Source organism: Barbus barbus (genome assembly GCF_936440315.1).
Source record: "Barbus barbus genome assembly, chromosome: 25".
NCBI lineage: Eukaryota > Metazoa > Chordata > Actinopteri > Cypriniformes > Cyprinidae > Barbus > Barbus barbus.
In genome coordinates, this window is record NC_136753.1 from 23,961,809 (window position 1) to 23,985,314 (window position 23,506).

General features: G+C 36.0%; 1 protein-coding gene across 6 annotated transcripts in view; it reads left to right on the top strand.

Annotated features, from left to right (window-relative positions):
• LOC306844655 (neural cell adhesion molecule L1-like protein) overlaps positions 1-23,506 on the top strand; it is a gene marked incomplete at its 5' end in the record, with an annotated part of 86,795 nt that overhangs the window by 58,439 nt on the left and 4,850 nt on the right. For 5 of the 6 annotated variants that reach the window (XM_079376947.1, XM_079376945.1, XM_079376946.1 and 2 more), the window contains 13 exons: positions 108-251; positions 1,217-1,328; positions 2,391-2,557; positions 2,676-2,835; positions 2,916-3,040; positions 3,459-3,560; positions 4,545-4,742; positions 4,973-5,043; positions 11,245-11,467; positions 13,193-13,308; positions 13,502-13,706; positions 15,024-15,146; positions 18,816-18,992. In XM_079376947.1, coding sequence (XP_079233073.1) covers positions 108-251; positions 1,217-1,328; positions 2,391-2,557; positions 2,676-2,835; positions 2,916-3,040; positions 3,459-3,560; positions 4,545-4,742; positions 4,973-5,043; positions 11,245-11,467; positions 13,193-13,308; positions 13,502-13,706; positions 15,024-15,146; positions 18,816-18,992 — 1,923 coding nt within the window. Of the gene's footprint in view, positions 1-107; positions 252-1,216; positions 1,329-2,390; positions 2,558-2,675; positions 2,836-2,915; positions 3,041-3,458; positions 3,561-4,544; positions 4,743-4,972; positions 5,044-11,244; positions 11,468-13,192; positions 13,309-13,501; positions 13,707-15,023; positions 15,147-18,815; positions 18,993-20,512; positions 20,543-21,012; positions 21,088-23,506 lie in introns of all 6 variants that reach the window. The other variant, XM_079376950.1, reaches the window with a different exon arrangement.

The following is a 23,506-nucleotide window of genomic DNA, read 5'->3' on the forward strand; positions in this document are numbered from 1 at the left end:
GCATTTAAATAATCAATTTACTTATGATGATAATTTTACAGTGATAGTTTTTATAAAGATATCCTGCCATAATGTACTTTAACTAATCATTTAACCCACATTTTCAGAGGTCCCATCATCCAATAGGAAAGTCTTAAAAGATGGCACCATTTCCATCCACAACACAAAGCCCGAAAACAGCGCTGTTTACCAGTGTGAGGCCACAAACAGACACGGCACCATCCTAGCCAATGCCAACATCATGATTATGAGTAAGTAAACTGTACACGGCTGTAACTATTTGCATTCAAATGAAATATGGTGTCTTCCTGGTTTGAGATGATTGCTAAAATTGTGATTGCATTCATTAATACACAGATCTGCATGTTGAAAATAAATTTCTGCTGATATGCAAAAAAAGACGTGTATATGTAAGTGTAACATGCTAGAACAAAACAGGCATGATTTTTGGAATCAGCATCCCAAAGTACGTATGATGCAGGGCAGTGTTATCATTTGCTTGTAGAGATGTCTTGTTCCATGCTTAAATGCTGTTCAGAGTATAGCTAAATATTTTTAAGCTCGGCCTCCATCCATGAGAGACCCGTTGCATTATTCCTTGCCTACTTATGGGTTATTCATGGTTTCATTCAAAAATCACACAAAAACAAGCATGGCTGCCTGGCTGTGAACAAGCATCTGTTTTTTTGTTAGTGTGGACAGAGCCATAAGCTGCGGTGTGATATAGACAGTGGACGGCCCTTGGGTTTGTTCAGAGAGCGTAAAGGTTCTCATGATAGCACACAGGCTTCAGGGTGGCGCTCTTCTGTCAGTTCTGATCTCCAGACACACTCTCCCTGAGGCAGCCAGACGCTTTTATGTGCGAACAATTTCGCCTTCCTCCATTCATATTCAGTTGCTAGAACCAAAGCATGTGTTGCTTTCATCTGGGAGATAAAATAAGCTGCTAAGGATCCTCACTTTTAAAAAAAAACATGAAAAGGAAAAATGTAATCAAATAAAGAAGCAGCAGAAAAACATATCTCAACTCCCTCTACGTAACCCTACAAACCTGCTTACCGCGCCTGATAGAGCAGGAAGCTGTTTTTCCAAGGACAAGGACTTTTTTTTTTTACTAAACTGATAGCAACGTGCATCGCAAAAAAAGAGATAAAGAGACTAATCCAATCGTGTTTTGTCGTGTTTAATGGAGCAATGCTGATAACTCTCTCCCCAGACATCCAGCCCCTGATCTTAACAGAGAACAATCTGCAATATATGGCAGTGGAGGGGAAAGGTGTGGTCATGCACTGTAAGGTCTTCAGCTCACCAGAATCCAGTATCACATGGTGAGTAGAGTATTTGCACAGGCCAGCAGAGGGCAGCACAGCCCTAGAGGTGTTAGTGCTGCAGTGGTAGAGTGTCTTGCATGTGGTTTCGCGCTAGTGAAGTAGTTTACTCAAGGGTGGGTCCTCAGGCTGTGTTCAGCACTGTGATAATGAGGTAAACTACTCATGTGGATCTGTAAGTATGCGACAGTTAAGTTAAAGCAGTAACATCAGAAGTGTTGACTGTGGTGGCACACAAGAGAAAGCAAACAGAGCATTTTATTGAATTCATAAAATGTACACTATTTTTTAAAAGTTTGGGGTTGGCAATATTTTTTAATGTTTGTAAAAAAGCTCTTATGCTCATCAAGGCTAGATTTATTTGATTTTTTAAATATAGTTTTACAATTAAAATATTTTTTTCTATTTGAATGTAATATATTCTTGTAAAGGCAAAGCTGAAAGTGCAGCAAATCTGATTTAGTAGAAACCATTTTTTTTCTAGTCCAAAAAACAGCATTTATTTGAAAAGAAATATTTTGTTACATTATAAATATTGTTACTTTTGAGTGATTTAAAGTGTCCTTGTTGAGATAAGAAAAAAGTATTAATTAATTTATTTAAAATCTTATGGACCTTACATTTTTGAACAGCAAAAAGCAGTATTTCTAAAAATAAAATGTTTTATTTTAAAAGTTCTGTTCCTTACACACTAAAGAGAATGAAATCTATTAAATAATGTATGTTTTGTGTCCTGTGATTTATGTTTAGTACAAAGTTGCAAAAATGACCTGCAAACACTGAAAATGAAAAAAAGACAACACTAAAAGCCAATGCAAATGATTAACAATGTTTTGGTCACCTTCTTTAGTGCTAATTAGGCACTGTTTTTTTTTTGTTTTTTTTTTCAGGCCTTTTCCACAATTTTTTGTCTATTCGGATTATTGTGGTTTACAGGCTTTTAGGTGCAGTGAGTTTTTTTTTTTTTTTTTCTCTCTGAAATTTTAGAAAGATGGGAACACTAATATGCACACAGTTGGTGCTGTTTTCTGAAAATGACCCAGTTGGTTTATGGTTGCACAGGAGTAAAGCTGACAGTGCCAGTGCAGTGGAAGGAGAAAGGTTTTCTGTTAATAAGAATGGTTCGCTGGAGATCCACAATGTGATGAAAGAAGACATGGGGGAGTATTCCTGTTTTGCTCAAAACACTGAGGGAAAAGTTGCCATTGCCGCAACACTTGAAGTCAAAGGTAAGAGAAACAGATACTCTTGTAAATCAGTCAAGTTCAAGGGGTTTACTAAATTCAGAAAATCAATCAAATTAAGTTAATCCATATAATCCAAAATGAGTTTTGTTTTCCTTGTCAGAGCCCACCAGAATAGTCGATCCTCCACGCGATTTACGGGTTTTAGCCGGAACCACTATCCAGTTTTCATGCCAGGCAGAGTTCGATCCCTCCATTGGTGATGACTTTCAGATACTATGGGAAAAAGATGGCATGGCCATCAATGGCAGCGAGAACGCACGGTAAGATACAGCAGGATGTCATTCCTTTACAGTAGCGAATATCAGAGCTTTCTAATCAGTATCTTTGCTGGTGTCTGTAGATATATCCTGGACGATGGAGTGCTTGAAATCATTAATGTGAGCTTTGGAGACCAGGGCTTTTATGTTTGTGTGGCCAGAACACCAGTTGATCAGGACATGGCAGTTGCACAGCTTTCAGTTGTGGGTAAGTTATGTGCTTTTGGTCTTCACGGTTTAGGAAAGTAAAGATGGACAGAAGTTTTGAGAGCTGAAATGGGTTCAGCACACGACACAGGCGGGATTCGGATACCTGCTGCAGCACGGCAGGAATTATACCCTTAATGAGACAGCACCATGTAGTATTTGTACAAATGAACTAGCTGGAGACATGGCATGGCAGGTAGTGCATGAGCTCTGACATGTTTGAAACCAGCTGGAGTCATTTCCCAGACCCAAACTTCCTCTTCTCCCTATAATTTCCTTCTTTTCTCCCGCTGTCTCCAAAATATCTCCAAAATGGCAACAAAAACAAAAAAAAAGCAACAATATCATGTAATGAATCTGATTGAACTCGAGATGCTTGATCGATTGACAGCCCTAAATAAAATTTGTTGTTTCCTTAGATGTTCCTGATCCACCAGAGGATGTGATCCTTTCCGAACACAATGGCAGAAGTGTGAAACTGCAGTGGATTCCAGGAGATGACCATAATAGCTCTATTACTGGTAACATAGTCTTAATAGTCATATTGTCCGTATACTGCATTACTAAATTTGGATACACTAGGACCTAATCTCTTGGTGTTACTCGTCGAATTGTCATCTAGAAAAGTGTTCAGTTAGTTTGGTCAGTGTTTATGTTATATAAAAGACTTGACATATGCAAATTACACTACTGTTCAAAAGTTTGGGTTGGTATTTTTTTTATGTTTATGAAGTCTCTTATGCTCACCAAGGATGCATTTGTTATCACTGTAAAAACAATACTAGAGTGAAATACTATTACAATTTAAAATAACTCTTTTCTATTTTAATATATTTTAAAATGTAATTTATTCCTGTGATAGCAAAGCTAAGTTTTCATCAACCATTACTCCATTGATCTATTAGAAATCATTCTAATATGTTGATTTGATGCTCAAGAATAATATTTTATCATTTTGATAATAAAAATATTTGTGGTGCTTTTATTTTCATTTTTTTCCCCAGGATTCTTTGATGAACAGAAAGTTCAAAAGAAAATATTTTATTTTAAATTTAAATCTTTTATGACATTATAAATGTGTTACTTTCACTTTGTAAATTAATGCATTTTTGCTAAAAGTATTAATTTCTTTAAAAAAAAGAAGTCTTACTGACCCCAAACTTTTTAAATGGTGGTGTAAAATGTAATTAAAATTATATTTAAATTTGGGGCGTTACAAAGTATTATACAAAATTAATATCACACAGCTACACTGGGATGCAGTTTATGGACAGATTAATTTTTCTCACGCACTATAAAAGCTTGGAAATGCACAGTTGTTACTGTTTTGTTATTGTTACTGGTATGTTTTCTATCTTATTTACCCTTCAACAACAAATTTCATTTGTGTTACCTAATGGAGTCAGTTTGAGTCAGTCAATTTAAACAATATTTCCTGACAAAATCCAGTTAATTAAAATGTTGTGCATGTGTTGACTCCAGTTCTAATTTCAAACTTTGTGCAGAGTTTGTTATAGAGTTTGAGGAAAGCCAACATGAGCCAGGCAGCTGGAGGGAGATGATGACAGTCCCGGGAAACCATCACTACGCTCTGTTGAAGCTTCACGGACACGTGGACTACCGATTTAGAGTCTATGCCATCAATGAGTTGGGAAGAGGTCGGCCAAGCCAGGCCACTGAAAGATACAAAACTCCAGCATCAGGTATCTATGAGCTCTCCTACTGTTTCTCCTAACCACATCGCCTTTACAGATAGCAGTAAGGCCAACTTCATCACCTACTGAACTTTAAAACATTCAAACATTGTGAGATAATTGATTTTCCCTGTCGTTTAAGCTCCAGTCCAGTCAAGTGCATATTTCACAGGCCATTTTTCTTTCTTCCACTAACAATTTCTCCTCCAACAAAATTCATATTTCTGCTCTTTCCAAAGCACCTGACAAGAACCCAGAAAATATCAAGATCGAAGGTCATTTGCCACATGAAATGGATATCAACTGGGAGGTACGATGCTAAACGTTCAATTCCAATAGTCTTCGGGAATATGTAACATTCAAAGCACTGGAAGGGCTGCACAGATAAAGAAGTACTCTCAAATACGGAATTTAATTTAGTTCTCAGAGGGGAAGAGAAAACTAACAGTGCCAGTTGTTAGGTTCCAATTATCGATAAGCGCATTACCCAAGATAGGAGTTTTTGCATAGCAAAACACAGCAATCTCTATTGCCGTGCTGTTGGGAAAGTTACAAAGCCCTGCTGAAATGGATCTCTCTGGACACAGGTTCCCATCAAAAGGAGCCCAGAGTGAGTCTTTGATCAAAAAGTAAAAGAAAGGGGATACATCAATTTAGATTTTCACTTTAGGGTGAAACTCTTTTACAGTTTCTAAGCTATTACTCGGCCATCTTTTCATGCTAATACACCTACTTTCTAGAATTACGAGGAATTTCATTGTTAATGGTGGATGTTAATGCATAATTGCATTTTGTTCGGTCTTTTGCTGCAAGATGATTGTAAAAGCATAGCTGTTAGAGCTTTGCTAATAAAAGTCAATTGTTAAAATGTTTGACATCATGAAAATATATCATCACTGAACATTCTGCACAATAATAGACCTACATAGACAAAAATGAACTATAAAATCAATTAATTATAAAAAGAAAAAAAAAAAAGAAAACTGAGTAATCAAAAGTTTGGGGAATAAAAAGCAAACGTTAAGGTAGGAAATGCTTCTTGAGCAAAATGGCTGCTGAAATTCAACTTGGCCATTGCTGGAATAAATTACATTTTAAAATGAATTAAAGTGGAAGAGTTATTTTAATTACTGTTGTTTATAGAGTTGTTTTTGATCAAACGAGAGACTTCTAAGGCCACGTTCACACAGCAGCAGAATACGGTTGTCAGTCCTGTATTTGAGTCCTTAACATGGTTACGTTCACACACAGTTCGGTTATTTACGGGTGTGACAACCGCATTCTGTAACCGAACTCACACCCGTAAATTTTCAGGACTCACAACCGCATTCTTGGAACACTCACACTGTGTAAACGGAACATGACTGGACAACTACAAGTGCATCTCAGAAAATTAGAATATGGTGAAAAAGTTCATTTTTTCTTGTAACTTATTTCAAAAAGTGAAACTTTCATATTTTTTAGATTCTTCAGTTCACTCCATGTGAAGCTCTCCCAAGTGTTTGAATCGGCTTTGCTTGACAGTATTCTCAAGCTTGCGGTCATCCCTGTTGCTTGTGCACCTTTTCCTACCCAAATTCTTCCTTCCAGTCAACTTTGCATTTAATATGCTTTGATACAGCACTCTGTAAACAGCCACAACTTTCAGTAATGGCCCTCTGTGACTTACCCTGTTTGTGGAGGGTGTCAATGATTTTCTTCTGGACCATTGCCAAGTCAGCAGTAATCAAGTTTCCATCCATATTTTGCGCTGTTTTGTTATCGACAAAGAGATATGCGTAAAAAAAAAACTTTGCGAAATTTGCTGTCTACAGCCTGTTTCCATCCAACTGGCCTTTTACCGATAAAATGGTGTGCGTTATGACGTCATCCCTAAAAAAACTAATTGTTGCATAAGTTTTGGTGTATCTAAAAAAAATGTTGCCCTTGAGCTGTTTCCATACATAATTTATCCTATTGAGTAAATTATAGGCTAGGCTAGCTGTTCTTCATCCGTTTGAAAAAAAAAAAAGCCTATATTAAATTGTAATAAAATTATTTTTATTAAGTGTCACGAGTGTTTTTTTTTTTTTTTTGCACTTTGTTATATACTAGATAGATAGGCCATTGTTGATAATCAAGCAGTGATCATAAACAGTTGCAGTTGTATTCAGTTTTCTGATTAACGTTTATAGGAAATATGAATGTTCATTCCGGTTATTTTATTTCTCCTAACCGACAGTCGTTAAGCCATATTAACCGTTAAACGACAAGATTGTTAAATTACATTTAAATTGATAGGTGGCTTGACCCATTACAAATGCCTAAATTTGTTTTCCAGGTATTAATTTTATACACGCAAAACGCAGCATAAACAACATGAAGGTGAGGATTCACGCACCTGCAGCGCTTCTGTGAACGGAGAACAACATAAGCTAAACATAAAAGAAACAGGCCCATATGCAAAATATATTTTTCTAAATAATTAATTAATTAATTAACAAAACAAAAGAAAAAATCTGCAACAATTAACAGCCTATATGCAGAATTTCGGTTCATTTTTGTGATGCACTCTTGAGAAAGTGGCAGTTTTCCTTTATTTCACAAAAGTGCGTTTTGTTTTTTATTGTGAATGTACACAAATAAAATAAATGTTTTGAATAATGTCTTACTCTTATATGACCACAAATGAAGGAGTGCAAGTTGTTTCCACTTTTACAAGGGGGAAAAAAAACAAAAAACACAAGCGATCCTGCCGGCGCCTTGAGCGCAGTTAAGCATAGCCCCCACAATGCAGCCTGTTCATGTCATAATAAAATACAGTCAGTCAAAAATATTGAAGAAACATGAATACAAATATTTTATTTCCCCTCACTCCACAACAAATCATTTAAATTTAACGGTAGAAAGAACTCAGAACAAAGCAAGCCAAAATGAATTAATTTAAACTTTTGTACTTCACGTTCCAATATGTAAAACAAAATATGCTTGGCATAATATCACGGGGTTATGGTGGTCAAGCTGAAAGGCACGGACTACAGGCTATTTAAACTGAACAGTGCACTGTAAAAAAAATAATAATAATAATGTAAACGTAGGCTAGCCTACTAACACCAAATTAAGATAAGTATGTTTGAGAGGTAACTCGTCTTTTTCTTACCATGTATAAAATAATTTTAGATACAATTTAATAATATGAATATGATTTAATGCGCTTTTGAACTACAGGGAAACGGTGCTTTTAATGTGAGCAACACCATGAACACGGATGCTGCCTATAGGCTAATTCTGTCATGTGACACCACATATATTTGCCCCTTTTCTCAACAAAGTGTTTCCAAACTAATTTTTGCTACATTTGAAGTATCGATATGGAATTTATGCGCTAAAGTTAAACGGAAAAAGATTTTGTCGACACGAGAAATTTAATCGATAATTGGCATTTCCATCAGCTATATCGTAAATATTTTAAAGCGCTAAATATTTTTTCGCAAACAAATCCTTGGATGGATTCCCCATTATTATCCTTAGTGTTCCGCATTATTGTGGTTTCAAAGAACAAGAGATACCCAGAATTTATACTGTATGGATGGTCATTAATTTAAACTCAACTGTAAATATTCTAATATTTTGAGATACTGATTTTTGACTGATTTTTTTCATTAGCTGTAAGCTCTAATCATCAAAATTAAAACAAAACAACTTTTGAAGTGTTTTACTTTACATGTAATGAATCTAAAATATATGAAAGTTTCACTTTTTGAAATAAGTTAACCTTTTCACCATATTAAAATTTTTTGAGATGCGCCTGTAGTTGTCAGGTCATACAGCACGCTCTGCCACACAAAAACCTGTCTACCGTGTGTTTCGTGTTTTCGTGTGTTTTCGGTAACTTACAGTGACGGAGAAATGAGCTGTGTGTCATCTGACATTTTTAGATCTGGTCAATTTTCCACCGGAGCCGCTCCCATCAGTTCTGTGTTCTTAACACAACTGTAAGCTGCTGTGTGAACGGGACATTTCAAGACTCACGCCTGTAAAGAAAATGCAGTTGTCAATCCCAAAAACTGACAGTGTGAATGTTGCCATAGAACTATCAAGAAGTGAACTATCACTTTTAATAACAATGTGATGCAGAGGTTAGAAACATATTCCAGACAGAATGAATTAATGAGGAGAGTCATAGGATTAAAACATACAACATTAACGTTTTGAAAGGCCACTTTTTTGTGTGTTGTCTACGTCACTGTCTAAGGATAATTCATCTTTTAATTGTTTATTTGGGTCATTTTTATTTGGGCTTTTTCTCAGAAAATATTGCTACATAATTATTAGTGACTAATTAAAGGAATTAATGAGCAAATCATGTTATTGTTAAGATTAAAAAAATATTAATTGAGAGTCCAAATTCCTACTCAATGTGTCACATAATGACATTATAAAAACAACGTATCCACTACCTGGTAAGAACATCACAACATGAATTACAATTAACTAAACATACAATGTTCATTTAAACACTTTTTTTGGAGATTTGTAACATTTAATAAAAAATAAAATTCCCACAAAAAGGTAAATTATATTAAAATTTTCATCATTTGCTCACAATATTGTGCATTCAGCCAATATATTACACAGCTAATGGCTCTATCAAAACTGAAAGAATAATGAATAAACTTTTGTGGGGGAACACTTGGCATGCCTCCTCAGATTTTGAACCCAGAAAATACTTTTGATATTTACCTGATGAAAGTCATAACTGAAGTAGAACTGTGTGTGTGCTTGATGCATGAAAACAATGATCATTGGTTCTCACGTCAAGCATGCACTTTTGAGCTTCCGTTTACCATATTTAATGTGCATAGATAAAATACAAATGTAATGTACTTTAAGTTCAAATAAAATTGTAAGGAGTAAAAAGTGTTTTCTCTTCAGAAATGTAAGCAAGTAAAAGTACAAGTAGTCAGTTTAAATTGTACTTGAATAAAGTAAAAATCCCCCAAAATAATACTTAAGTAAAGTAATCAAGTAAAATTACTCAAGTATTTTACATCTCTGGACATATTTAACAAAACATAAATATACAGTTCCATACTATCTATCTTGAACAAAACCGTCTAATCTTCCTCAGAAGTGCTCATTACATAAACTTAACATGCACCCTTACTCCTGGAAACTGTGTAAAGCCAGATAGTCTAATTGTAAGTGTCGATTTCTGCCAGTGTTTGCCATTTTTTGTGAGTAATATTACCCAGATGAAAAACAAGTACACTTCCATAATGTACTTAAAGTTCTCTATTTTCACACACTAATTTTGTACTTAATATACTAAAACTGATACTTTAGTACTTCTTAAAGGGATACTCCACCCCAAAATGAAAATTTTGACATTAATCACTTACCCCCCATGTCATTCATAAAAGCTTAGTTCGTCCTCGGAACACAATTTAAGATATTCTGGATGAAAGCCGGGAGGCTTCTGACTGTCCCATTGACTGCATAGTAAATTACACTGTCAATGTCCAGAAAAGTATCGTCAGAATAGTCCATCTTCCATCAGTGGTTCAATCTGAATTTTATGAAGCGACGAGAATACTTCTTGTACGCAAAGAAAGAGAATAGCGTACGCACTTTGCGTCCATCAGATGCTTTTCAAAATGGCGCTACGCCGACACAGAGAGCCAGAGAGGAGACGAATTGTTGAATAAATGTCGTTATTTTTTATTTTCTTTGCATACAAAAAGTATTCTCGTTGCTTCAGAAAATTCAGATTGAACTACTGATGGCAGATGGACTATTTTGACTATCTTTTTTATACTTTTATGGACCTTGACAGTGTAATTTACTATGCAGTCAATGGTACAGTCACAAGCCTCCCGGTTTTCATCCAAAATATCTTAAATTGTGTTCAGAGGACGAACAAAGCTTTTACGGGTTTGGAACGACATGGGGGTAAGTGAATATTGATAAAATTGTCATTTTGGGGTGGAGATAAACTTAAGATCACCTAAGTGTACTCAACTGTGCTATTTTTGAGACACCATGAATATGAACTAAAATGCACTTTTAACATACTATCTTTGTGTTTAAAAAAATTATTTATTTACCACTTGTAGTACACTTGAGTGCACTAGTGTATGAAAGATGGGTTCAAGTGTGCTAAATGTGGTAACTAAGTACAGTTTTTAAATACAGAGATAGTGTGTGAAAAGCGCATTTTAGTTCATATTCATGGTGTCTCAAAATAGCACAGTTGAGTACACTTACATGATTTTAAGTTTATCTTAAGAAGTACTAAAGAATCATTTTCAGAATATTAAGTAAAAAATGAGTGTGTGAAAATAGAGCACTTTAAGTACATTATGGAAGTGCACTTGTTTTTCACCTGGGTAATCATACGGTCAGCAACAAAAGGTCTGTTAGCATGTCCTCTGAGACAATAAAAACACCTTTTGTTTGAGAACTAAATGCTATTTCCTTTGATTTACTGTTTCCTGTCAACTTGCTGAGCTCTTTTGTTCTCCTTTGACAGCCACTGTCACCTATTGAACACAATGGGCCTGGTCTGGAGTACAAAGTAAGCTACAGAAGACAAGGCAATGGAGAGGACTGGACGGAGCACATGGTGAAGAGGCACTCATTTCTGGTTCAAAACACCCCAACGTTCGTCCTTTACGAGATCAAAATTCAGGCCAAGAACCACGCGGGTTGGGGTCCGGACCCCAAAATAATAACAGCGTACTCAGGAGAGGATTGTAAGTAGGAAGAACCTCTATTGTGTCTGAGCTGTGGAGATGAGCATGCATTCAAATAAGCCAATACCACTGACATTTCATTCACTGTCAACGCAGTGTGCATGTTTACCTTTGAGAGCATACAAAGCAAGTGAAGATTTTGAAAGACACATTTTATTTTTTTCTAACCTTTTCTTTGTCTGTAAGGGTCTTGTTACATTGCAAATAAGCATTGCCTGTAAACAGACCCCCCCCCCCCCCCCCCCCCCCCCCCAGCGAATGTGCAGTACATGTGTGATAAGAATATCAACAAACCTAGAGGGCAGAAAACGCTGATGAAATACCATCTTGCCTTTTACACAGTATCCAAACAGTTGCACTGATATGCCGATTTGTTTTGCCTTATTGAGGATATTAAATTGCACAAGGGGGAACGATTTCCTCACTCAGAGTCTTTGTAGACTAACAAATGAAATGTTATCATGGCTATGAGCTATTTACATTTGTGGCTATAATTATTCTCTTGCCTTCAGTTTTCTTTTGGAGTTGCCCTCCCGATGTTATCTCAGGTCACTACGTCTCTGGGCAGTACGATTAGTTTAGTCTCCTTTTCTCTCTCAGTATCTGCCTCTTTTTTATTTCTCTCTTATCTTAGCACATGTTTGCCGGTGTTGGGGAGTAACTTTTTATAAAACTAGCGCATGAATAATAAATTGCACATGCAGCTTTAAAGCTGAGCAAGCTGGTGGAATGAAAGTATGATTCATTCTAGTGAATCAGTTCATTTGGACAGTTAATGTACGGTAAAGGAGCACATTCAAAAAATGAGTCACCTGTCTGAATCCCTGTATGGCTTTTTTTAATTAAGGAATCTTTTCTGATTCCTTAATTGTTCTGTTTACAATTCTAGTTACACTTTAGAATAGGGAACACACATTCATTATTATTTAAGAGTTTTAAGGGATCTAAAATATGGTCATGCAGAACAAAGCATTATTATGTGCTTTATAAGTACTAATAAACATATGATAATAAGCAACTGGTTTATAGTGAGAACTTGTCCTTAAAATAAAGTGTCACCACAATTCCTTTAATACTTTTAAAGGGATTGTCCACAAAAAACAAAACAAAAAAAACATCTGTCTACAGAAATTCAGTCTATTGGTATGATATAAAAAGGTAAAATGTATTAATCATAACATGCACATTTTTTAAACAAAACATAAATATTACTCTAGAGTGTACTGAAAAATGATATTGCTTCCTTCAGTACACCTAGCAACTTTTCTAAAAGAACAGCTTAATATAATTATGTTTAATTTATATTATGAAGCTTAGCTTGGCAAGGTAGATTTTCAATGTTGCTTCTCCAACACTGGTGTTTACTAGATTTTATTCCATTATAATCAAATCTCTTCCCATTAGCAAGTGTCATATATGGTGTCTGTGAGATTGTGAATGTGATATGTTGTTTATATAGATTACTTAGATCGTGTATGGTAAATCACTGTTGTGTAGGCAATTTGCCAAGTGTTTGATAATGGAATGTAGTTACAAAGCATAAAAACAATATGATAGTCCACATAAAAAACTATTACCCCCGCCTCAGTTTTTCCCATGATTACCCACAAAATTACACCACATTTTCTGGTCCTTATTTCGTGGATATAGCTTACTCTAATGTAATTTGAAAGCAGCTATATAGAGCCATTTGTAATATTTCATTTGCATGTGATTCGTCCATAGTCCCCTCGGCTGCTCCAGAGGATGTAGCCGTAGATGTGATGAACAACACCATGGTGAAGGTCAGATGGGGCCATGTTCACAAGGACAAACTCAATGGACATCTGGGGGGCTACAGGGTAATTCCGCACCAACATGTGTTTTGCTTTTTAGCCATGGTTTAAAGGCCAGTGACCCCTTTTTTGACCTTGAAGCTCCTCTTGTTTCCCAGCAAGCTCTCAAAGCTATCCACACGTATTAAACGGTGGTGTTTTTTTACTCGTCAGTTGTATTTCACTACCTATGGACTAATCTAATCTCTTGTACTTATAGATAAGCTTTTGGAGGCTTCGTAGTCTGCTGGACTCAAAGAAAACACATGGTGACAAACACACATTGACATTCTCAGGCGAGAGGAAACATGAGGTGGTCTCAGGGCTTAGGCCGTTCTCTGAATACAGCCTCATTGTCATGGCCTTTAACAGCAGAGGAAACGGGCCTGGCAGTCATCCGGTCAGCTTCAAAACCCCTGAGGGAGGTGAGTGAGGAGAGGATGTGTGTGAACACTTGAGCTAAACATAATAAATTTGGTTCTGTGAAGTTAAGGCTTTTGCACAATTTCCCCCTGATTTGCAGTCAGGAAGAGTAGATGCTAGTTGATGAAAGTCAGAGCCAGTCTGCAGGTTTTGGGCAGTTGGATTTGACAGATTTCATAGAAAATCGCATCATGTACTTCGGGCACAGACTTTTTCACAGATTTTTTAGCTTCAGACTATCTGTCCAGTCAGAGAATATCAAACACATTTGTTTTTTGAGGCGATTTTAGCACACACATTCTTTTCATTTGTCATGTTTCTGTGAGTTTATTGCTTTTGAAAATTCTAGAAGTATGTAATCCAGTCATTATACAGTATGATGCCAAGTTGTTCTATGTACCATTGCCAAAGTCGACAAGTGTATGATGCCTAGTGTTATATTCCAATTTTAAAATTTGTGTAGTGTGTTCCAGCCTTTAGTTTACCTAAAAAGACATGTGCTATGTCCCAATTTGCATACTATAATGCTAAATATTTTTCAAAATTATAATTGTGTTCTAAATCACAGTATGCTGCAAATCTGTGCACATGCTAATAGCTAGTATTGCCCACAACCCTTTGCATATTGGACAAAAATTTGATTACAACTTACAAACATGACATATGCGCGAGACCTACGGTTAAGTAGAGAGATTTAAATAAAGGGGTTTGAGTAATGAAGAAAATATTTATTCAGTTTATCTGCATCTGCAACAACATTGGGAACATTTATAAAGATACGTTTGGTCATTAACTGCGTCATGCACATGTTACTGACTGTCAGATCAACATGCTGCTTAATTTTTCTCCAATATGGCAAGGAAATTATATGAAATTAAAGATCTTGACTGTGACAAGATGATGACAGGGCAGTTTAAATGGTGGCATTATGCATGTAACTAAACAACAGTGCGGTCTGTTAAAGATGCAATTATCATGAAGTAGGTTACCTGTTCTTCTGCTACACACTCAAAACTATGTCCTTTTTCTTCATAAAAAGAGTACATACTTTTAAGGAATAAGTGTAAGTAGGTGAATTTGGATGCAGCAGTTAGTTCTGATTTGTCACGTGACCATTCTAGTGACAGCAAGTTTGAATATTTGGAAATGCAAATGAGATGCAAGACCTTTGATATATAGGGGAAAATGTCTTTCACAGAAGAAAGAAAGTTACAAAGTTTTGGAATGAACAAATGAATAATAATGACCATTTTTGTGTGAAATGTTCCTTTAAATTATTAATATAACTGTCAACTCTTTGTTTCTTTCTCTACCTTTAGTTCCTGGTCAAGTAGCTGCTTTCAGTGTTACAAACATTCAGAAACACAAGGTCACCTTGACATGGTCTCCTCCGGTTGACGCAAATGGACTCATAATTGGCTACATCCTCCAATATCAGCTAAGTATGTGAACATTGCATTTCCAATTTGTTCATAACCCTCACTATAAACGTCTGCATCTTGCTGTGAGGGTTATGCGCTGGGGTTTGAGTAAACAGCTTTTATTACTGATATTCATTTCTGACGTGGCCCATGACACAGCGGCATTATTGGTCATTACAGCGATTCTACAGTGAAAGCACAAACAACTGGATTTGCATTGAAAGTTTTTAGGACTCCGCTCATGTCACTTAAAGGGCCAGACTACAGAACATAAAAAAGCTATTGCCCTGTGTCAACATGTTACCTGTGATGCAGATGCAGATTTGGACATACAAAAATTTTCACAAAATTCTTTGATGGTTCATGTCTCATTACATCGAGTGATGCCTACGTCTCACCACTAGGAGATATTGTTGTGCCACCTACCTTAGGGTTGGCAGCTGCATCTTAAATTCAACAGAGACTACAGTATTATGCAAATAACTGCACAGGACCTCAATAAGACACAGTTGTATATTTGCTAAATGATTTATGGAAAACAATTACTTTGACTTGTTAAAGTTGCCTCACTCAATTTGCTTATTTTTATTTAAGTCCTGTTATAGCAAACTGAAGGCACACTAGTGAATTAAACAGCTATTTACTGCATGTCATTAGAGTATGCTTTGGTTTTAATTAGGATTTACAGTGAGAAACACTGCTGATTACATAAACAGAGTGGGTTAACAATGCACATCGTATTAATAGGTAAGTGATGAACTGTAGGGAAAAGCAAAACATTGTGAAGCATATCTGTAAATATCAGAGGATTTCTTTTCAAAATATAGGTTTTGATATTCAAAGTATGGCAATAATTACAGCCGACCACATAAACACTTTTAGGCTGATGATACACAGGGCAACTTTTTAAGCAATGTTGCTGGGTAACTTTGAGCAATATTGCCTTTTATGGGCAACCAGATGAGACACAGGGCCCACGGCCGATCTTAAGCATCCAGATAAAAGATCTTAAGTTACCCATTTGTTACCCTAAAAAGTTGCCCGTCAAAATTGCTCAAAAAGTTGCCCCGTGTATCATCAGCTTTAGACCAATCAGAAGCCACTGTAAACCAGTAGCATGCACGCATCATCAGCACTCAAGCCTTGTTTATACTATGGCTACAACACTGCAGTGAGTCTTAATTAGTATTTTTATATTTTAGTTAAAGTAAAATTCAATAAATTCTTGAAACAAGAAAGCAAATTCATGTAATATATTAAAAAAAATTGAAAAATGATCTTATTTTGAAAGATATTTTAATTAAAAAAATTTAATTAAAATATTATTGCAGTATGTTCCTACTTAAAGTCAAATCAATTAGACTTGTGGGTGAAAAACCACATGCAATTAATATTGATATGCAAAGCTAATAAGTTTTACAATGTGCTATCCCACCACTTTTCAGATTGTTTTTATGCCCCTAGGGAAAATGTTTTTGAAAAATTGGTTTCCCTTTATTTTTCTGAGAAATATAAGGTCTGCTCGTTGGTTCGTTGTCTGAAGTTCTCTTATGTCACTTAGTGGTCACATGACATGCAGGTAAACAAATAAAAATATTGAAGTATTTTTAGTAAGCATTTTATTTTGAATTGATTTTAAATTAATTTTTAATTTTATATTTTTATGGTTTAATAATTATTCACTTTCCAAAATCACTGCAGTTCCCTCACAAACCTTCACAATCCCCAGTATGGGAAATCCTGGTCTACACAATCCTGGCACATAGGTATTACAAAGCGTTCATGGGAAGGACATTCGTGACCTGGTATACCATTGTGATCAAGCCAACCCGCTTTCTCGCGCTGACCCTACGGTGTTCTACATGCACCGTATTACAACAGCAGGCTGGGCACGTGCACTGCTCAACACGCAAACAGATCCCAGCAGGAGTGATGACGGAGCTGATTATGATGAGTACAGTCTGGGAGGCCTCGTCAGCTAATTGTGTTTGATGCTGCGGCTGATCATTGAGGCCAAGTGTCAGGTTGCGTGTTAAAAGAAGCAACATTTTCATCAGGAGAGCTTGCTAGAACCATTGTGCTCCCTTTGAAGTGGGCTCATTGAAGTCCCCTTGAAGAAAGTTGCGTGTAAAATGCTGGCGAGAGAGTGCACAGCTGTACTCGTCGAATGGAAAATAGCAACTGGGATTAAAGAGCCACTGCACAGATGGCCCGCAGCCAGATCCAACTACGCTGAAATCGCACAGAGTTAACAATTCACACATTATGAGTTACTTATGGAGGATTTAGAAATAGTGTTTTTTATTTATTTTATTTGACTAATTGGGAATTATTTGAAGGAAAGGGGGACTCTAGAACATGTTGCAGTGCCGACCCAAACGTGTTTTCACAACATAAGCATAATAGCTCAATAACACATCATTAGCACATGGATAAGAAATTATGTTTTAATTGGTAGCACCCAATTCAGTACACAAATGCTGTCTACTTTCAAATGCACACATGCTTATGTGTGTGCATCATCTGTAAATAATGCTCGTCCCTTGCTGTGAAGCGTGAAAGGTCAACTGCAGTTCTTGCCAGGGTTATTAATGCAAACAGAAGTGGTTTGTCACGAGTGAATGCAAAAAAGAGAGAAAGAGAGAGAAAATCTGGTTTGTGTCAAAATATTTAAAATTTGTGTCTACATGCTATACTCAATTTAGAGATTTTGGGTTATTTTTCTAGCATAACATTTCTTCAGACTAGTGGAAAGAAACCACCCAAAATACACATTTAAGTGTATTTTATTACACTTTGTCTATTTGCGATTTAAATTACAGTAAAGGCTCATTTTATGAGCATGCACTGAGCCAGAAATCTCCACTTCAGTACATACACTTACATACACTAAACTTTGCAGTTTTATTCTTGTCTATATTCTGAGAGTTTTTACTGAAGGGTTTGTTCATAAACCATTTGCCTGAATTTTTCCCCTAAAAATATGGTGAAAATGTATTTTGAACCTGGCTTGATCCAATGTTCAGATTTCTGTCCTGGAAATGTACTGTATGCAAATTAGTGCATTATTTAATAAATAATCTCTTAGTTATATAAACATAATATTTGAGAAAACTTGCATTACAAAATTAAATGTTTTAATGTACTGTGATAAATTAACTAGTGTGACCATATCTATTACAGTAGATAGTATTCAGCTGTGGTGTTTAGCCTTTATTTATTTCTTTGTTCCCTATTGCTGACTGTTTACCAATAATTGCTTGGAAAAAACTTTTTTTATATTTATTGATATTTACTAATGAAAGAAGTGTGTTCAGTTGCAATTTGGGTAAAATATCAAAATAAGTCATAGAATAAAATAAATGTTGAAATATTTATTTATGTTTAAATATTTAAATATTTATTTATTGTATTGTGACAATCCTAGTGCAATATGTCAGTCTGAGTCTGTGTCAGGAAAAGGAAAAAAATAAAATAAAAATAAACCTTGAATTTGACCTCTGGCTGACTAAACACATCTGACATTTCGATGACATGGCCTTCCTGCTACCAGTCCAGCTGAGCAACCAACCATAACACATGATGAACACATTTTTGGTTTATGTGATCATCAATGGATTCTAATATGTGGAACTATATAAATAGTTTAGATTGCATTGACCGTATGCTCTTTTTCCTTTTCCTGTTTAGTAAATGACACAAATGAACTAGGTTCTCTGATGACCCTCAACATCTCTGCTGACAACAATAAGCTGCACCTCCAGGATCTGGAAGCACTGAGCAAATACAAGTTTTACCTACAGTGCTGCACGCGGGTGGGCTGCGGACCAACTGTCAGCGAGGAGCGCACCACTGTCCCCGAAGCGAGTGAGTATGGGCAGCAGCTGCTCAGGGGTGGGGGCGCCTCGGGGGAGTCAGCCTGTGGCATTCCAAAGGACAGGGAATCTGGCGCTCTGACATGGATGACCAAGTTGCTGTTGTTATGAGCATCGACCCGGCGAATGCAGGGGACATTATTTCGACCTCTCATCTCACCAAGCTTTTCATATGCCCATCTAAGCATTTCTTTATACCTAAACAATATCATAACAGTGTGCGACTAGGCTGCATTCATCACTGTCTTGGAAGACTAAGCGCTTATTGATTTGAGGGTAAAAGCTTCCCTGCAAAAAGGAAGAAGAAATGATATGTTGCCTTCGGGATGGAAATGCTGGATTGTTATTAATACAGACGTAGAAATAAGTTGGTAATCAACATAAAAATATATATTAAAAGAAAAAAACACACAACTGTGAATTCACAGCACATTTATCATGATTAATGGTTGACGCTGCCATACTTATCATCGGCAGTTAGCAGATTGTTGATAAAGTGCTGTTTATTTCCGTTTCCGAGGGTTCGTGAGGAAGTTGTGTTTATGGAAGAAATATGATCAAGATGAAAATCCCAAGGCGTAATTCCAATATTCGGCAGAGTAATAGAAAACAGTCAAGAAAACAAATGACTGCTCTGATGTGACGGGAGATATCTTTATGTGTCAATGGGAAACAACCGCCTAAACATGACCAGTATACATAGAGAAAATCAAGTGATTTCAAATACAGTTAGTAAAAATGTTTTGTTTATGTACAACTGGGAGCATATGATAGATAATGTCTTATTTTAAAAGGTATCATGGTTTTTTTCATGTATTTCTGGACATGTTACCATAGCAATACCATGTTTTTTGGCCATGAAACATGGTGAAACCATGTGCCTTGTACATTCCATAGTAAATTAATATGTGGAATATATAATATCAAACAACAAAGCTGCCAAGAAAATTATTTTAAGGACGGCACTACATGCTAAAAAAAATTTTTCTTTCATGCACTGTCAGATTTGAGATATTGGGTGTACTTTATCTCTTTGCATTTGTAGATTTTAGTTATAGTTACAATTTAAAAGTATCTTGGTATTTCCATGTATTTCTGGACGTTACCATGGCAATGTCCTGTTTTTTGGACACAAAACATGGTGAAACCATTGAATTTTTTGAAGTACCTTAGTTTCCATGCACATACCATGGTACAGTAAATAAATATGGCAGTTTTTCCCTACTATATATATCACATACCATGGTATTTCCATCTGATGCCTTTCATAACCCTTTAATACTTTGATATTGCTGGTGAGACATTTAAAAATATGACATCATATTTTTAAATACTTTGGAATGGAATTTTCCAAGCTTCTTGCTATTGCTTTCTCTCTTTAATGCTTCGGTAACAGGCACTGCTCTCTTATAAACAAGCTGTCTTATGAACTAAAGTTGTCGTGATTTCAGTGTCTTTCTGTCGTCCTTGCAATATGTCATTTTCATTGCTTTATTGCTTTTGTTTTGCCAGCTTCAACAGATGTGGCCTCTTTCAACATCAGTATGAAGTCTTCTGTTTTCTTTAGTACTAGAAATAGCTAACACACTAGACTAGAAGATACAATTGTAGCTGTATTGTAGGACTCTATCTTGAAAATGCATGTGTTCATAATAGGTTAATCATTTCATTTTCATATACCGTAGAAGCATAATGCTTTTTTTTTTCTTTTGCCCTGTCCTTGTGTGAGTCTAGCTGACAGTATAGGTCTTGATGGTTGCTAAATTAGATAAATCTCACTATTAACCTGTCATCTGTTTTTTGTTGGTAGCTGAAACTAATTGATTTATTCCATTTAATCCTGTTCAATCCTGAAATATTTCTTGCATAATGCTATGGTTCAGCTAACATAGACACTTTTTATATTTCATTTATCATCCGCTTGTTTAGTACATCACATGGCTGCTTCTTTCTTAGCCACATCACTCCCTTAGAATAGTTCAAACCATTTAAAATACTGTCTTTCTTTCCAGGAAAATCCGGCTCACGATTTCCTCCAAGAAAAAACACTGTTTCCCCTGTGGCTAATGCTACTCTTTCTTCTATAGGTACTAAACCACACAAAAAATAAGTCTCAAAAGAACAAATGAGAAACAAATTGGGCTTTTTATGCCAGTAAACTCTACAAATATTCAGTTATGTAAAAACAAACACATTCAGAAGTTTGGGGTTTATAAGATTGTTTTTTAATATACAGTATGATCACCTAAACTGCGTTAATTTGATCAAAAACACAATAAAAATCTAATATTGTGAAATATAATTATAGATGTTTTCTATTTTAATGCATTTAATTTACAAAGCTGAATTTTCACCAGTTCAGTGTCACTTGATCCTTCAGAAATCATTGTAATATATTGATTTGATGCTAAAGAAACATTTCCTATTGCTGTCACAGTTGAAAACCGTGATTAATATGTATGTGAAAACCATGGTATAATTTCTGATAAACCAAAAAGTTCAAATCTTTACTGTCGGAATGCTGAATAAAGTATTAGTTTCTTTAAAATAAGTGAATAAATAAAAATCTTACTGACCCCAAACATTAGTGTTTTTATGGATACATTGTCAAGGTCTGATTTATTGGGGCTTATCAGGGGACAGAGGAGGAGAACAGCTGATGTAGCCCAGAAGTGGTTTTTAAATGGATAAGAGGAAGCCGTTTAAATTCCATTGCTAAATTTCCCCACAAAAATGGCTTTCGGGACCAGTCTCGCAGGACACATGTGGTGCAAGCTTTCCTCCTTCCTGCTGTGGCGGCAGATGTGGACTGACAAACCTCCAGCTAGCTCGCTCAATATTTATAGCGCCATTTCTGTGTCAAGCAAAGGTGTCACACCACACCGATGATTAACACAATTTCTAGGATAACAGGGTGGATGGAAACGCATCACGATTAGAGGATGTCATTCAAACATTGGGCGATGGGCAGGATAGCTGCGGTCCTTCGGTGCAGATGGATTCCTGAAAAGAGCCTGAGAATAAATGTGTTCCATTTGCATGTTTTGCCCAAAGGGAGAGGAGTTGTGTGATTGAGATGTGTGGTAATGAGTTTTGACAGCAGACAACAGTCTGCCTAATTGCTACACCTGAAGGTGATGAAAACACAAGTTATCTGTGATTGATATAGCTCCGGTGGCACGCCGTGAAGGTAGCAATTCGAATACTTTTAGCTTCCTGAATAAAAACAGTGTACGCTGTATTTAGGTCTTTCTGCGGCTCTCAGAATTTGGGGACTGTGTAATTATTACTCTGCGACTGTCTAAAATGATCTCCTATTATTTCCTCTTATTTCACCCAGTGTAACGAGCACATCATTATTTCAGGTCGTTAATTAGTCATTTAATTACAGAAGACTTGCAGCTACGTTTCTGATGGAAATGAAACCACACTCCATTCTATCATCTAAAGATCCTCCATTTGTTTGTGCCATCCCATCACGTTAATTTCCTTACGCTGTGCCCTAACCAGCCGCGACACTCGGGTTTCCAGTGACAAGTAATTAGTCTGACCACAATGAAATTAAAAATGCTCTGCGACGTAACAAGCTACCAGCCAATCAAAACATATTTAGTGTTCACATGAAAAAATTACAGTAATTACGAGCTCCTAAGTAGGAAAAAAATGCCTTTGTCAAACTGGTAATTACTTTGAGTTAGTTTGGACGCTCCAGTGTTTCTTACTTCACTGGTAATGTCACATACTAGTAAAATGTATTTATTAATAAATTAATTATTATGAAAGTTTCCATCAAAGCACATTATTTTGTCCAGTGATGTGAACAACTCACAGTTGTATTATTATTATTATTATTATGATAATTCCAAGTTAACATGAAGCTGCACAGTATTTTGTTATGCAAAGTACTTTGGACCTATTAGGTTTCCTTGTGGGCGGGGCTAGCAAATTAAAAAACAGTTGCGTAAAGAACTTTACATAGAAAATTAGCTTTTATTATTTTTATCTCTGGTTTCATGCCTGGTTAGGACAGTGTTAAGGACCGTTCACACCAAGAACAATAACTAAAAAGATAAAGATAACTATAACTATATAATACATTGCTGCATTGTGTTCCATTTTGCTTGAGCACTTTAATGTAGGATGGATTCTGATTGGCTGTCAATGTTTTTAATGTTAATTTTCAAAGTGATTTTAACAATATCCTTTCTCTGTTTCGTTATTGCTATAGTTGTGGTGTGGACTGCTATTCTTTTAAATTTGGAATGATTTCTAAACTCTAACTTTATAGTTATCGTCCTTGGTGTGAACGGGCCTTTTCTGCAATACCTTTTTCTTTTGCAGTGCATTGCAACTCTAATGCATTAGAAAGCATTTTGTTGAAGTTATATCTGGCAAAATTCATGTAATACAGTGAATATAAAGAACATAAAGAAGGCACTCTTTCTCCTTTAAGTCATCTAACAAACAACCCTTCCTCGTGTCATTTACAGTACTAACCCTCTATGT